Source organism: Carassius gibelio, chromosome A24 (assembly GCF_023724105.1).
Source record: "Carassius gibelio isolate Cgi1373 ecotype wild population from Czech Republic chromosome A24, carGib1.2-hapl.c, whole genome shotgun sequence".
Taxonomy (NCBI): domain Eukaryota; kingdom Metazoa; phylum Chordata; class Actinopteri; order Cypriniformes; family Cyprinidae; genus Carassius; species Carassius gibelio.
Window position 1 is genome coordinate 9,973,958 of NC_068394.1, and position 14,674 is coordinate 9,988,631.

The following is a 14,674-nucleotide window of genomic DNA, read 5'->3' on the forward strand; positions in this document are numbered from 1 at the left end:
TTATTCCAAACTTTTGAACAGGTATTATGTGTAGGCTATATACAGCTTGTTGCAGATTACCACCTCTGTCAACCTTGTTAAATTTTCAGTTCTACTGGCGGACAAATATGGACATTGATTCCGGTTAGAGAATCAGGCATGGTCGATGTGAATCCTTTCAAGCTTTTCTTTAATAGTACTTTCAGGTAAGCAGTGATATCCCTTACAACATCATCTGAAGATGTGATGGATCAAATGGCAGTATTTGACATAGGTTATTGCGTTGTGTGTGTGTGGTATTTGTTTGCATGAACGCACAACATTGAACAATAATGGAGAGCGCACGTATGGAGCTGGCTATTGCATCAGTCTACTGGAAGTAGCAACTACAATTTCAGTCCGTCAGAAACGGTTTCTTAATTTCCGTTCCTATGGTCTTTCTGACATTGCCGCCCCCAATTACCGGCAGGCTAATTGTAGCCCTTAAGAAAGGCCATCCAAAGTGTCTTTATCCCCATCCCTCTTTGGAGGAAGTGGAATCAGTTTCACAACAGGACGCAGATATGTTTTGTCCTTGACTTTGACTTTAGCTGTCCGAATCCTCTTGTCTGCTCCTGCATAGGTCTCTGTCACGGTACCCACAGGCCATAGTGCTCGTGGGAGTTGATGGTCAATTAGGAGCACCACTTGTCCTACTGCCAACCCTTTGCCATCCGATGTCCATTTCTGTCTGCCCTGTAGTTCTGGTAGATAGCTGCGTATGAAAGCAGTCCAGAACTGATCAGCCAATACCTGGCTATGTCGCCACCTGCGTTTGCCCAAGAGCTCGTTGGAGTCATAAAGGACTTGTGGTAAGGAGGCATCACGGCGTCCCATGAGTAACATGTTCGGGGTCACAGGGTCCGGGTCTGCAATGTCCGATGAAACATAGCCAAGTGGCTTGGAATTAAGTATGCCCTCTACTTCCACTAATAATGTTTGCAGCACAGATTCAGGCACGGATTGTTCCCGTAAAATGACTCGTAAAGCAGTCTTAACTGACTTCACCTCTCGCTCCCATGTACCGCCAAAGTGAGGGGCGCTCGGTGGGATATGGCGAAACTGGATCTGCTGTTTAGCCAGTTGTGTCTGAAGTTCAGGTGTCATTTGACTAAAGGATTCTCTTAACTCATGATCACCTCCAGTGAAGTTGGTGCCGTTGTCACATAATATCTCAAAGGGCTTCCCTCTGCGGGCTATAAAGCGTCGTAATGACAGGAGAAAAGCGTCTGTGTCTAGGTGTTCAAGGAGATCAAGATGTAAACATCTGGTTGTCAGTAGGGGTGTGCCGGTTTCAAAATTGGTGATGACGGTTATGACGTGAGTCAAATGTGACGGTTCATAACATAACCGTCGGATAGCGTGTTTCATTTTTTTTCATATTGTTTCGCCACCATGCTAGTGGATCTGCCGTAGAGTCAATTGGTTGATCTTGGAGATAGCGGGTTAACTCCGTGTCAGCGCGCGCTCTGATCGGTAAAGGGGCAGAGATTTCAGACCTCCGTTTATAAAGGAGATCTGTCACAAAACTCATCATCCGCGCCAAAGTTTTTTGAGCAAATTTCAAAGCCTCACCCGCCCGCCATCCGCTGATTGTTTTGCGGTCTATGCTTTGCTGATGCGAGCCGCAATAAAAAAAGACATTGTCTGTTCTGGAAAGGATGCAGCAAAAATATTTAATGCTAGAGTATGAGGCATAGGCCTACGCTGAGTTTCATTTATGATGAGATGCGCTCTAGTTCACAGTGCAGTGCAAGTGAACGCCGCGCGCTGGTGCTTCCATGTCACGGTTATCATTGTCTGCTATATTTGCTTTTTATTTATTAAAATACATGCAATTGGTTGATGAAACATCTATTAAAATTAAGATAAAATTTGTTCAAAACGAAATTCGTTTTTAAGAAAGGTTTTCTACAAAGCAAAATTTTATGAAGTGGTAAATATCATGTCTGACGATTTACAAAACTTCATTAAGTGGTAAAAACCATGTCTCCCGATATATTGCGCATCTGATGATCCTATCTAAAAAATGAAAATAATTTTTGATAAAAAATGTTTGTAAAAAATATTTTAGTGACACGGTTTTGGCGGTTATAAAGTTCTAATGACGGTGTTCAACTATAACCGCCGGTCTCACGGTTATATACTAACCGTCACACCCCTAGTTGTCAAGCACTTATATAAGATCCCCCATCTCTTTTCTTGACGTCGACCTATCTTCACCTGAAAGGGCCCGAAGCAGTCTACACCAGTGGAGAAGAATGGTGGCTTGAACAGACGTAGCCTGCATGGTGGAAGGTCAGCCATCTTTGGGTTCTGTGGCTTGGAGCGCCAAAATTGGCAATCCTGACAGAAATGTTGGTGTCTGCGCACAGCTTCACGGCCTCTAAGCACCCAATATCGACGGCGTAGCTCCGCTAGTACTCGTTCTGCACCAGGATGATTGAGCTGTTGATCTATGTCTTGGATGAGCAACTTTGTGACCTGATGTTGAGGGTCTAGAACAATAGGGTGAATGACATCAGGAGGCAGGGTTTCAATACGACGAAGTCGTCCTCCCACTCTGATAAGACCAGTATCTTTGTCATATTCTGGAGCGAGAGACCTCAATCGGCTGTCTGTCGAGATGAATTGTCCAGCTTTCAAAGCCCGCAATTCTTCTGGAAATGAATCAAGCTGTGCCTGTGCTAAGAGGAGCTTCTCTGCCTGTATATACCTTGAGGCTTCAGAAGAGTTGTCAGAGTTGGCCGCCCCATCACAGGACTCCACAGTTGCTTGAAGTAGCTCCTTCCAGGTTCTGAATTGACTGATGTCTAAAGGCACTGGACTGGGAACAACTGTGATTGCTCCAACAAAGGATGCTCTTTTCATCTCACTCAGGTCTGGTTCAGATCCTGTACTGGGTAATGCTGGCCACTTATTCTGTGGTTGAGTCAGGAAGGAAGGACCGGATCTCCATTGGTGGGGGCAAGCTAGTTCCGCTAAAGTAAGACCCCTGGTGATGTGGTCAGCGGGATTTCTAGCAGAGTCAACATACCACCATCTAGAAACATCTATCAGTGTCTGGATCTCGGCTACTCTGGACTCCACAAAGACTTTGTATCGGCAAGATTCTGATTTTAACCAATGCAGCACCGTGGTTGAATCGGTCCAGTATGTGACTTGGTGTATGGGAATGGTAAGTTCAGTCTGTATGACTTTGGCCATCTGAGCTCCAGAGAGCGCCGCGCACAACTCCAGGCGGGGCATAGATAGGCATTTCCTAGGGGCCACTCTCGATCGAGCAAGGACAAAGGTGACATGGACTTCATCACTCCCGTCGGTGACCTGAAGGTAGGCGACAGATCCATATACCCTCTCCGAGGCGTCGCAAAAGACATGTAACTCTCTGACAGTGGACGGAGTGTCGGACTTGCCAGGAGCATAAGGTCGAGGGAATTGTAGTTTGGTGATACTGGAAAGCTCTGCAATCCATGTGGACCATTTCTCACGCAGATGTAAGGGTTCAATAGGGTCATCCCAGCTTAGGTTGTGTCTCCAGAGATCCTGGATCAGAGTCTTTGCCCTCGTGGTGAAAGGAAGGATGAACCCCAAGGGGTCATATTGGCTTGCCAAAGTCTTATACAGGTTCCTCATAGTGGGCTGAGCAGGTTCTGCTACACGGTTTCTATACCCAAGGGTGTCGTCGAGGCAATTCCATTGTAAGCCGAGTGTAAGTTCTTGCAGGTCAGTGCCACTCTGAGACAACCAGCATTCACTACTAGCTGATCTGGCTTCCGATGGGAGGTGCCGGAGAATGGATGGCACATTGGATGCCCATTGTCGGATTTCAAAGCCTCCCTGTAGCATGGACTGACGCAATCCATCTATTATGGCCTTGGCCTCACCTTGATCGGGGGTACTGTGAAGGCAGTTATCCACATAGAATGAGGTCTCCACAATGTCAACTAATCCAGCCATGGTATGTCGGTATTCTTGGGCATGATACTGAAGAGCATAAGTGGCGCAGCATGGGCTGCAGGTCGTACCGAAGGGAAGTACTTGCCACTCGTAAATGTCTGGGTGAGCTTCCTGGTTCATGTTCCTCCAGATGAATCGCAGTACCGATTTGTCACCAGGTAATAAACGTACTTGGTGGAACATGCCTTTTATGTCCCCGCTCACTGCAACTGCATGTTGCCGGAACCTCAAGATCACGCCCAACAGAGATGGCCCAAGTGTTGGCCCTGGAAGGAGTTGTTCATTCAAGCTCTGACCATGGTACTGGAAGGAACAGTTGTAGACTATTCGATCCTTTCCATTGTGGTGCACTATGTGGTGGGGAATGAACCACGACTCTGTGGACTTGTCTACCTCATCTGGTGCTATCTTAGCAATGTAACCTGCTGATTCAAGCTTTTGAATCTCAGAACAGTAAACTTGTGCTTGCTCAGGATTCTTGGCCAGTTTTCTCTCAATGTTTCTTAAGCTGGGGAGCACAGACTCCATCCCTGCGTTAAGCAAAGTGATAGGAGTGCGCCTCAGCAGTGGAGTAGCATACCGCAGGACACCATCCACGTTCACTCTGACAGTGGCAGTCTGCAAAGGTTATAGCACTGTTGGTCTTGTTTCGATCTTGTTATCACCTTTTCATTGTATGGAACAGTGTCAACTTGCCACAAGCGCTCAACATGCTGATACAGCTCGTCACGTATTGGGGCTGTCATAATATGCAAACATTGTTGCAGACCTTTAGGGGGCTGAATTGGACACATTGGGCCTTGCAGTACCCAACCAAGCTTGGTACATATGGCAATGGGGCTGCTCTCTGCTCCTCTTCGCACTGGCTGAACTGGCATCAGGAGGTGTGGCATATCAGACCCTATGAGGAGTAAGGGTTTGACGTTGTCAACTGGCTGTAAGGGTAGACCTCTCAAGTGGCGATATGCTTTCTGGAGTGCTGCCACAGGGTAAGTATGTTCAGCAAGGCTTAAACCAGAGGCAGTAAATGCGTTTCGAATCACATACCTCTCTGTAGGTTTGGTGAGAGAAGACACCTCAAAGGTTACTGTGGACCCATCAAGTTTGGTATGGCTCTGGTGGATTGTCTGCAAGGGAAGAACTTCTGGAGCTCCATTTAGCCTGAGCTGTTGAACCACTTGGGGAAGGACGATAGTTCTTTCAGAGCCGTCATCTAAGACAGCGTAAGCTTCCATTGTTCGGCCACCATTGTGCAAGAGGACTCTGACTACTTTAAGCATGACTTTCTGTGAGCGGTTGGGTCTATCTAGATAGATCTGTGTCGATGGTAGGCTTACCATAAGCACTGCTCTGGAGGTGTCATTAATTGAGTCATGCAGCACGGTAAGGTGAAGCTCTTTGCAGATTTTACATGGTCGCTTGAGGTTACAGGAGTCAGCTGAATGATTCCGACCACACTTCCAACAGCGTTTGCCCTCTGCGATCCAGGTGATGATCTGTGCAGTGGTCAGCCTTTTGAATTTATCACAGGAGTTGAGATAGTGATCTTGGTTGTCGCAATGAGGACAATAGGGCTTTGTCTTGGAGATGACTTTTACCTGTGCCGGTGCAAAAGGCTTGACAGATTTCTCTGATGTCAGAAGTATAGGTGTTGAACGCTCTCGATGATATGGAGTGTATTTACTCTTCCCAGATGACTTTGTAGTGTCGGACTGAAATACAGCGGCTGCTCGGCTTGAGATACGTTTAGCTTGTGACTTCGTTTGTAACCAGGATGCTAAGTCGGGGAGAGTATAGGTTCTGTCTGTACCAGTTTGTAGAATTCCATGACTCAGGCAGTATTCTACGAAGCTGTCTCGGTAAGCTGGTGGCAGTTTACTCAGAAGGCGGTCTACGTGAGAACCACACATGAGCTCATACCCGTTTTGACCTTCCAGTGTTCTCAGCATGCCTACTAGGGACTGGACAGATAAGGCGAATGAGTCAAATGCATTGGAATCACCCATTTTAAGGGGTGGTGTACTCATGATTGCACCTAACTCAGATTGCACAAGCTGCCGGGGCTGGCCATACTTCTCCTGCAAAGCTTGCAAGGCTGTGGTGTATGGCTGTGGGTGGTGCATATATGCTTTAGCCAGTTGTTGGGCACTAGAAAATTTCAGGTGACTCAGCAACACTTGATATTTGTACTGCTCGCTGATGTGAGTATGGTGACTTAAGAGATTATCTAAGGCCAACTTCAACAAGGCAAAGTCACTTTCAGTGCCACTCTCAAACACTGGTAGTGTGGGGCGAGGAATGCCATAGGCTGCTGCCATCAGAAGTTCTGTCCCGGGTTGAGGTATGTAACCAGCTTGAGGAACAGGTAGAGGTGAATATGGTTGAGGGCAGATAGGTGTGTTAGATAAGAGAGGTGCTCTATGATGAGTGGTTGGAATAGGCTGATTCTGACTCATAAGAGGGGCTGATTGCCTTTGTAATGGAGTATTCACATGTGAGGTTGATGCAATGGGTGCAACAGGAGGTCTAGTCTGTGATATCAGAACACTACCTGTGTATGGTGTCGCAAGCTGAGTCGCTGCTTGTTGCACAGGGTTGAATGGAGGTAGTGGTATTGAGACTGGGCTTGGCTGCTGCAAGACATGTGACATATTCTCCTGTAATGGCATAGTTGCTTGAAATGTCAATGGAGGAGTTTTGAGTGACTGAACTATGCATGGTCCCCTTGATGTGCTCTGTGCCTCTGAGACAGTCTGCTTTGCTTGCATCATGGACAATACAGGGCTGTGAGATTGCGGAGATACATGAGACTGGACTGGGCTGGCATGAAGTGACTGTGGTGGTGGCACAGTTGTGTCTGGGGATCCTTCAGAACCTGCATCATCCACACTCAAGTCTTGGCTGAGCAAAGAATTCACCAGTTTGGCCACTTCTAGGTCAGTCTCTGCCTTTTTTAGCTTACGTTGTCGTTCTAATTGGTTAGTTAGTGCTTCCTTTGCCATGAGAGCCTCTTCCTGAACACGTTGAGCCTCTTTAGCTTGTGTTTGCAGCCTCTGATATTCTATTTCTGCCAACGTGTCCTCCTCTATCTGCTGACGTAGGTTGTCATACTGCCTCTGCTTGATTCTCTCATCCACCATGGCTGCCTGACTGCTTGTGAGTGCAGAAGTAGCTTGCACACCAGAGATAATGGAATGACCACTGGATCTGGAATGAGAGCTGGCTTTACTGTGGGACGTTTTCCTCGATTGGCTCTTATGTTGGCTGTGACAGCGAGAAGAAGAGATTGGAGGAGGGTCCACTGGAGGTATGTAGCCAACCTCATAGTCACTCAGATGTGAAGGTGGTTTACTTTGTCTCTTGGGTCTGACCACAGGCTCCGCTGCATCACTCGCTGCAGTGTCCATATTGTTTGCTGTTGCCAGTAATCCGGCTCGAAGGACCAATTTGTTGCAGATTACCACCTCTGTCAACCTTGTTAAATTTTCAGTTCTACTGGCGGACAAATATGGACATTGATTCCGGTTAGAGAATCAGGCATGGTCGATGTGAATCCTTTCAAGCTTTTCTTTAATAGTACTTTCAGGTAAGCAGTGATATCCCTTACAACATCATCTGAAGATGTGATGGATCAAATGGCAGTATTTGACATAGGTTATTGCGTTGTGTGTGTGTGGTATTTGTTTGCATGAACGCACAACATTGAACAATAATGGAGAGCGCACGTATGGAGCTGGCTATTGCATCAGTCTACTGGAAGTAGCAACTACAATTTCAGTCCGTCAGAAACGGTTTCTTAATTTCCGTTCCTATGGTCTTTCTGACATACAGCCTATGTAAACTTTTTACATTTTCATAAAAAGATAATGGTGTTAAATGTTTGAGACTTCCATATAGGCTATACAGCCTAAAAATTATTTAACCACAAAAGCTTCTTCATGATGACAAGTATCACATAAAAAGACTCAAGAAAAAAGGTGTAACAAGGCAAAACTAATCTTTATGGTCTTCCTCAGGGGTCGCTCTTACCCAGGTGTCCAGCTGACCTTAGGACAGTGTCCCTTTTTTCTTTTAGTGTCAGTCAGCACTATACTCCCTGAAAAAGTATTAGAATGTGTATGTGGAGTGTTTGTCCAGCTTATGGAGTTTACATTGAAAGAATCATGTTGATTATCTTCAAATCATCCAGCTACAGGTACAAAAATAGCATCTCACATCACCATTGCAATATTCTTCCATGAACGCTTAAAGTTTTTGCTTTGAGTGATGTCTATCCTCTTAAAGGGAAACTCCACCCCAAAATGAAAATTTTGTCATTTATCACTTTCCCCCATTTCGTTCCAAACCTGTAAAAGCAAACACGTTATAGCCTAAATAGAAACTATGCATTTGCTTGCGCCAGTTAATAGTTGATATTTTTTATCAGTTCATGTTGCTTTTGTGCAATAGATGAATAACAGTTTATTTGTTTTAGATATTTTATTTTAATACCGGAGTCCTGTGAATCATTTTCTTCTCCTGCATCTGGCACACACACGAGTGCATGCACTATCAAGTCTTGTCCTACACGCTGTTCTCTGTTGTGTCGTGTCTCGCCGGAGCAGGTCTCTAATCCACTGGCTCTTGACTCATCATTGCATGTGCTACATCATTTTTACAATCTCTAGATTATAAAACTGCATTTTGTCAGCAATGTAAGGTGGCATTAACGTATAGAGACCTCGGCTTTTAACTATACTCTAATTACTATTTGGAAAATTATAACGCGTTAGATTACTACATTACTAAAAAAGTAATCAAACTACAGTAACGTTACTAAATAATGCGTTACTGCCCAACACTGTGACTGTCCCATTGATTGCCAAGTAAATTACACTGTCAAGGTCCAGAAAAGTATGAAAGATGTCAAGTTCACAGGCATTTTTGATTAAGTCAGTCTTTATCTTAAGATGAAAATACTTAATAGTCTATAGTCACATTTTAGTCATTTGAGTCTTTCATAGTTTTAGTCGATGAAAAGTCATTGCATTTTTGTAAACTTTGTCATTAATTTGTGTCATTATTTTAGTAAAACTGCAGTTATCAACATTTATTTTGGAAGCTATTTTATATGTAGTTTTCAAACAAAAATAGTCATTAATGTTTCGCTCTCTCTTTAAACCAAATCAATTAAACATATGAGAAATTTGAATCAAGAATTGAATTTAGAAAAACTAGAATATTGAAAAACTTGAAAATATAGCAACTTGTAAAAATTACAGTTGTTCATGTATAATACAGATCATATAATTTATACATTTAGAAAAAAAAGCACAATAAGACAATACGACAAATACGAAAGAGATACAAATTAAACTCATTCTTCAGATACAGTAGGTTTACTTAACATTTGTACATTTATTTTACATCTTTTGTTGGTTAACATTAATCACAGGAATATGTACTTAATACGGTCCATTTAAGCCGGAAGCCATGCATGTAATACTGACACACGTTCAGTTTTCATCTAGCTACCTGTTTAAGTTCACTTAATCGATAACCGACTGTTTTTATGTGAGATACTCTACATGATAGACATTTTGGACTTTTTGATTTTATCTTGCAAAATCTCCCGAGACTTCAGAATAAGCATGGTGAACGATATGCAGGAAGAAATTGCAATGACTGTTTGGATTGATTTTATACGTGACACGTTGTAACTTCCGTGCTGTTGCCGCAAATCAACAAGCTGATCCTCCATCTCCGCTGTCCACATCAATTTCAGTTTGTGCTGCGCCATGACTGCTTCCGTCTTCCATCATCTCGCTTTCTGATTGGATATTGTTTCGTTTCACGTGATCATCTCCAGAGCGTGTGCACATTTGTCCTCTGGGTACCGCCCACACATCAGGATTTCTGATCGTAAATATTAAACATGTTGAATACGATTCGCTCCGACGTTCTTCCGATCAGGTTCGGGCACTCTTAACACACCTCACACCAAGAGAAAATCTTATAAAATAATCTGTAGAACCATCAAGATAATCAGGACATAGCTAGGATTGTCGGAAGGGGGCAAATCAGCCCAAAATCAGTCCGATTATCTTTTGGTGTGTACCCAGCATAAGTGATTAATGACAGAATTTTCAGGTTGGGGTGGAGTAACCCTTAAAGCTGTAGTCAAACATCCACTTGGCTAATGAGTACAGTGACGCCACCTGGTGGTTACATTTGTCTATTGTGCCCACATTTTTAAATCACTTCAAATATGAAGCAACCATTGTTCAGTCAATCAAGATTTCATTATATTTCTTCAGTGTAGACTTCTATTTTATATAGTCACAGAACAATAATAATAAAAAAATACGTAGTGGTTTCTTTTAATCATCAGTATTTAAATAATTGTATCATTTGTATAACACTGAAGCCAATATATTTCATGCCATTGTAATAAAACTATGCCTTCCCACACTTTCATCAAAATGGTACTTCAAAAAATCTATTGGATGTTTCCTGAACAATGAAAACTTTAAGGGATATTTCACCTTCAGTTGTTGGTCCCTATAATGTGTGTTTGTGTGTGTGTGGTCCCGCCCTCATACTCTAAGAAGTCAACTGAAGGTGAACTGTCCCTTTAACATCATGTTCAGGTCTAGACAGTACAGTGCTTCCCTCTAGTGGTAGACTACCATTACTGGAGTACAATTATAGAACACTAGAAATAACATTGTCAGTTTATGTAATAAACGAACAACATACCTCGTTATAAGCAGCGTGTATTTTAGTAGACAAGTGACTGAATCCTCTGTAAACAATTACTACTGTTCTTACTTTGAAATTTGTGTTGTTTCCATTTTTTACCACGGTTTCAATCTTTCTTACATAAAAACTGCGAGAGAGAGAGAGAACGAAGCAAAATGAATGGCATTTTTAGAGAAACAATATAGCTAGTCGGGATAAAATTAATCACATAAAGTGCACTAAATATGATAAAAATGAAAAATTAAGTTCATTTTCATCATATTTTCATATTTTACTAAATTATTTTCAGATCCTGAAGGCAAAATGTGTCTTCTGCACCCAAATCACACTAGATAAGAACATTAACTGTAAAACTGTTGACTTTGTAGTATATTATAAAAAGCTCAACTTCCATGTGCAGTGTAATAACAGGGTCACACTGGAATCCAACGGAATCCAATCTCTCAATGAAAGTTCAGAGGCACAAGGTAGGTGAAACAAATGTTTGGCTGATTTTTATTTCAAAACAGCTTCTTGGCTTTCCAGAAGCCAGAATAGTTTCAACACCACTGCTTAAAAAGTTATGTAATGTTTGCAAATTTGGCAGGTCATCTCATATTCATCTCATAATCAAACCATTTTTTTTTTTTTCAAAAATAAATTGAGACATTGCAATTCTAAAAAGACAGGAGGAAAATGGCCAGAAAACTCAGAATAAATGCCCATTTCACATTCTTCACAAATGAAACAAGCTATTTTAACGTGATTAATTTTTGTAGTTTAGTGAAAATGTTAGTCATCAATGATTAAAGCACTTCCGGTGAATGCCCTTTTTTCATTAAATGGACTGAATGCAGCTGAACTATACAACATTTGTGAGAGAACCATTTTACCAACAAGTCAAGCCATTAAACCAACAATCCAAGTGTATAAAACATGTTCAAGCAGTGTTTAGAGTGTTAACAGTGACCTGAACCTAAAAAGATGCAGTAAACATTGAAGAAAACACCAACAATACTCAATGAACAAAAGTGTATCCAACAAATAATGACTTATGTTGTGTCCTGGGTGTCACCGTGGAGTTGTTTACATCTAAATGAGACTGCCAGGATGTGTTGAATTCGAGAAACTTTAAAAAGTGCATCAAACATCTGGGGAAACAATCTGCATGTGGTTAATTCAAGACTGAATGAGACTGTTTCACCATTTGAACCGTTTTCTTTTACTTAAAAATATATTAAAACCTTACTTTGGTGGCGTTTTCCCACTTGAGATTTAAAACCAAACCCAACATTTAAGATGCATCCGATACTTTACCTCTACATTTTTATATATATATATAGACAAAATACATAACACTGATTTCTAATAAATGGAAGCACTTTTAAAAAATAAAATAATTGATTGGATTATACAGGAGAGCAGTCCATGCTCCGTGGGGTTAGTGTCTCTGAGTTGGCTGGCTTCACAGTGCAGGGCAGCAGTCCTTTCTCAAAGGGGATGCTCCCGAGGCGCTTCCCTCCGAGTCTTGAACATCACTGGGCTTGTGGGTAAAAGGTCTGATGCTTCCATTCCACTTCTCCAGTGGGCTGTCACTCTGGGCTGGAGGAGTTTCCCCAGTGGGCTCTGGGGGTCTAGCTGGCTGCAACAAGAGGGGAAGGTAACCCTGGGCCTGAAAAATGTCCTCCTCTTCTTCCAGCAGTTGGCGATCCAGAATTTTAGAGCTGCGCAACAGAAAGTCATGGCGGGTCTCCAGTTCAGTGACGCCGTTGCCGCTAAACGTCATTCCATCATTGTCCAACTCTTTTTCCAGTTGTTGAATCCAGGTGTCTCCCCTGGGAAGAGCGCTCGGTTTGATTTGGCGGCCTTCTGGGAGTTCATTAGGAGACTTTAAATTACTCTTCTGAAGAGTTTTGGTTGTTGGACCTCTCGAGGGACCTTCGGTGACAGGAATCAGGGGGCGTTCCTCTCGAATCGGGAATCCAGCACCGCTGGCCTCCTCCAGGACCCCGGAGCCCAGCTCAGCCAGAGGGTCAAGCTTATCGGTTTGGTTGAGTGTCTTTAAATTTCTCAGCAGTGCAAACATAGAATCGACATCCTTCCAAAAGTTTGTCCAGTCATCCAGGTCGGGACTGTAGTTGTGTCTGTGTTCGTACAGACTCTCGTTCATGCAGTACAAATCTGCCAGTCCCTGCCAGTCGATGTCCTCTGTGAAATTGGGCAGCTTAACCTTTGTGGACGTCCCAGGCTGGCTGTGTTCTGGGAAAGGGAGTGGGGAGAGCAAGAGAAATCAGTAAGGGTTGATTATTGCGGAGTTGAAAAGCATTTACTTTGGAATGAGTCTATGACATGCAGTTATTCCCAGCCTACTTGTGCCGAGGGTTCTTGAATTAGTGCCCCACACACCACTGCAGTGATTCTTAAGACCAATAGAAAAGCTCTATTCTTCGGCAGTAAAGCAGTGTGAATGCGAATCAAGGCAACGAATGTCCTCCAAATGGACACCCAAAACCAAATACATCATAAATAGTGTGCAGACAGACTGAAAACTGTGCAATGAAGTTCAAAACCAAAATAAAACAATCCAACGAGAGACTGAAAAGATGGAAAATCCTGGAACCAAGAAATCAGCAACCCAAAAAATAAATAAATAAATATGAAGCTGAAAGTGTGGACGAGAGGTAGAAAACGAAAAACTGCAAAATCAAAAGCGTGTTAAAGGATGGCGAGAGAATGAAATGAGCATTCCAAGAGTGGGTCAGGCAGACACGGGCCACAGTGAACCAGAACTGCCACTCAATTTGGGGTCTATGGAGATGTGGTGTGCAGCTTGGAGAACTACTTCAGAGTGGAATGAGAACAGAAACGGGTTCGTATGGTCTCAAAGACTCACAGGAATGAAAGGCTTGGCCTCCTCAACTTTGACCATTTTCGATGCTGCTGTTGCCTGGTAAGCAGGTAAGCCAAAAAACAGAGATGTCAAGACAGGCATGAACGAGGAAAAGGTAAGCAAAGGCCTGAAATAATGACGTTCTGTGGACTGGGAAGTCTATGAGATGCTATTTCCCCACTAATGATGTCTATGAATAGCCTTGGTTTTTATGCAAATTAGTTTAAATGACATCTAGGAATCCATAAAGTGCATAAAAATAACAAGCAATCCATTAAGAGTTCAAATTAGAGGAATGATCTTGAAAACTTGTTGGATTTCAAATACTAAAATTCATGGGAAGTTTAAATATACTGTACTTGAATTGTTAGCTCAACCCAGCATGCAACCACAAACGTAGCTCAATGAAACATGGCGTATTAGTGGAAACAAGCTGCCCATGCAGTTATTTCAAAAGCCAATGAGGGATTCAAAAAGTGTGGATACCTGTGTTGATCATAGCTTCCTCCATCTTTACTTCCTGATCAGGAAAATAAAAGCATTTACAATGTTAAATGTCTATGGTGATTAAAAAATATTAATAAACAATCACATTGCAGTTCTTCATGCATAACCCCAGCTCCTGAGGAAAGGTATTGTTAGATTAAACCACAGTGAAGGAACAATGATATCAAAGATGAATGAGGAAAATTCCCGGATGGTCCTGAAGAAAAAGATGGTAAGGAAGTGTAGTGTTAATAATGGAATGAATGTTATACGATGATGACGGCATTGTTAACAGTGTTTCATGACTTAAGGTCACAAATATCATGAGAATATGACAACATGCAGACTAACATTATTAACATGCATCTGTTTTTGTAATATTTGTACATTACTAAGTGACAAATCCTATTTTTATGTCTTAAATCCTCAACCATTTATTAATTTATGGATGTGTGTTCATCCCAAAATTTTCTCAGTTATGCCTGAGATGTCACCAAACTTCAAATGTTATTCAAGACAAGTTCTTTCTTTTATTGAAGACAAAAGTAGATGTTTAATAGAATGTTCACGTTGCTCTTTTCCAAATAATGAAAGTGAATC

At 42.5% G+C, this 14,674-nt stretch overlaps 1 protein-coding gene across 8 annotated transcripts in view; it reads right to left on the bottom strand.

Annotated features, from left to right (window-relative positions):
- Positions 1 to 11,187: 11,187 nt before the first annotated feature.
- LOC127946526 (extracellular sulfatase Sulf-1-like) overlaps positions 11,188 to 14,674 on the bottom strand; it is an 83,664-nt gene continuing 80,177 nt past the window's right edge. For 4 of the 8 annotated variants that reach the window (XM_052543151.1, XM_052543150.1, XM_052543152.1 and 1 more), the window contains one exon: positions 11,188 to 12,957. In XM_052543151.1, coding sequence (XP_052399111.1) covers positions 12,164 to 12,957 — 794 coding nt within the window. In that variant the 3' untranslated portion in view covers positions 11,188 to 12,163. Of the gene's footprint in view, positions 12,958 to 13,591; positions 13,646 to 14,074; positions 14,109 to 14,674 lie in introns of all 8 variants that reach the window. The other 4 variants (XM_052543153.1, XM_052543155.1, XM_052543156.1 and 1 more) reach the window with 3 other exon arrangements.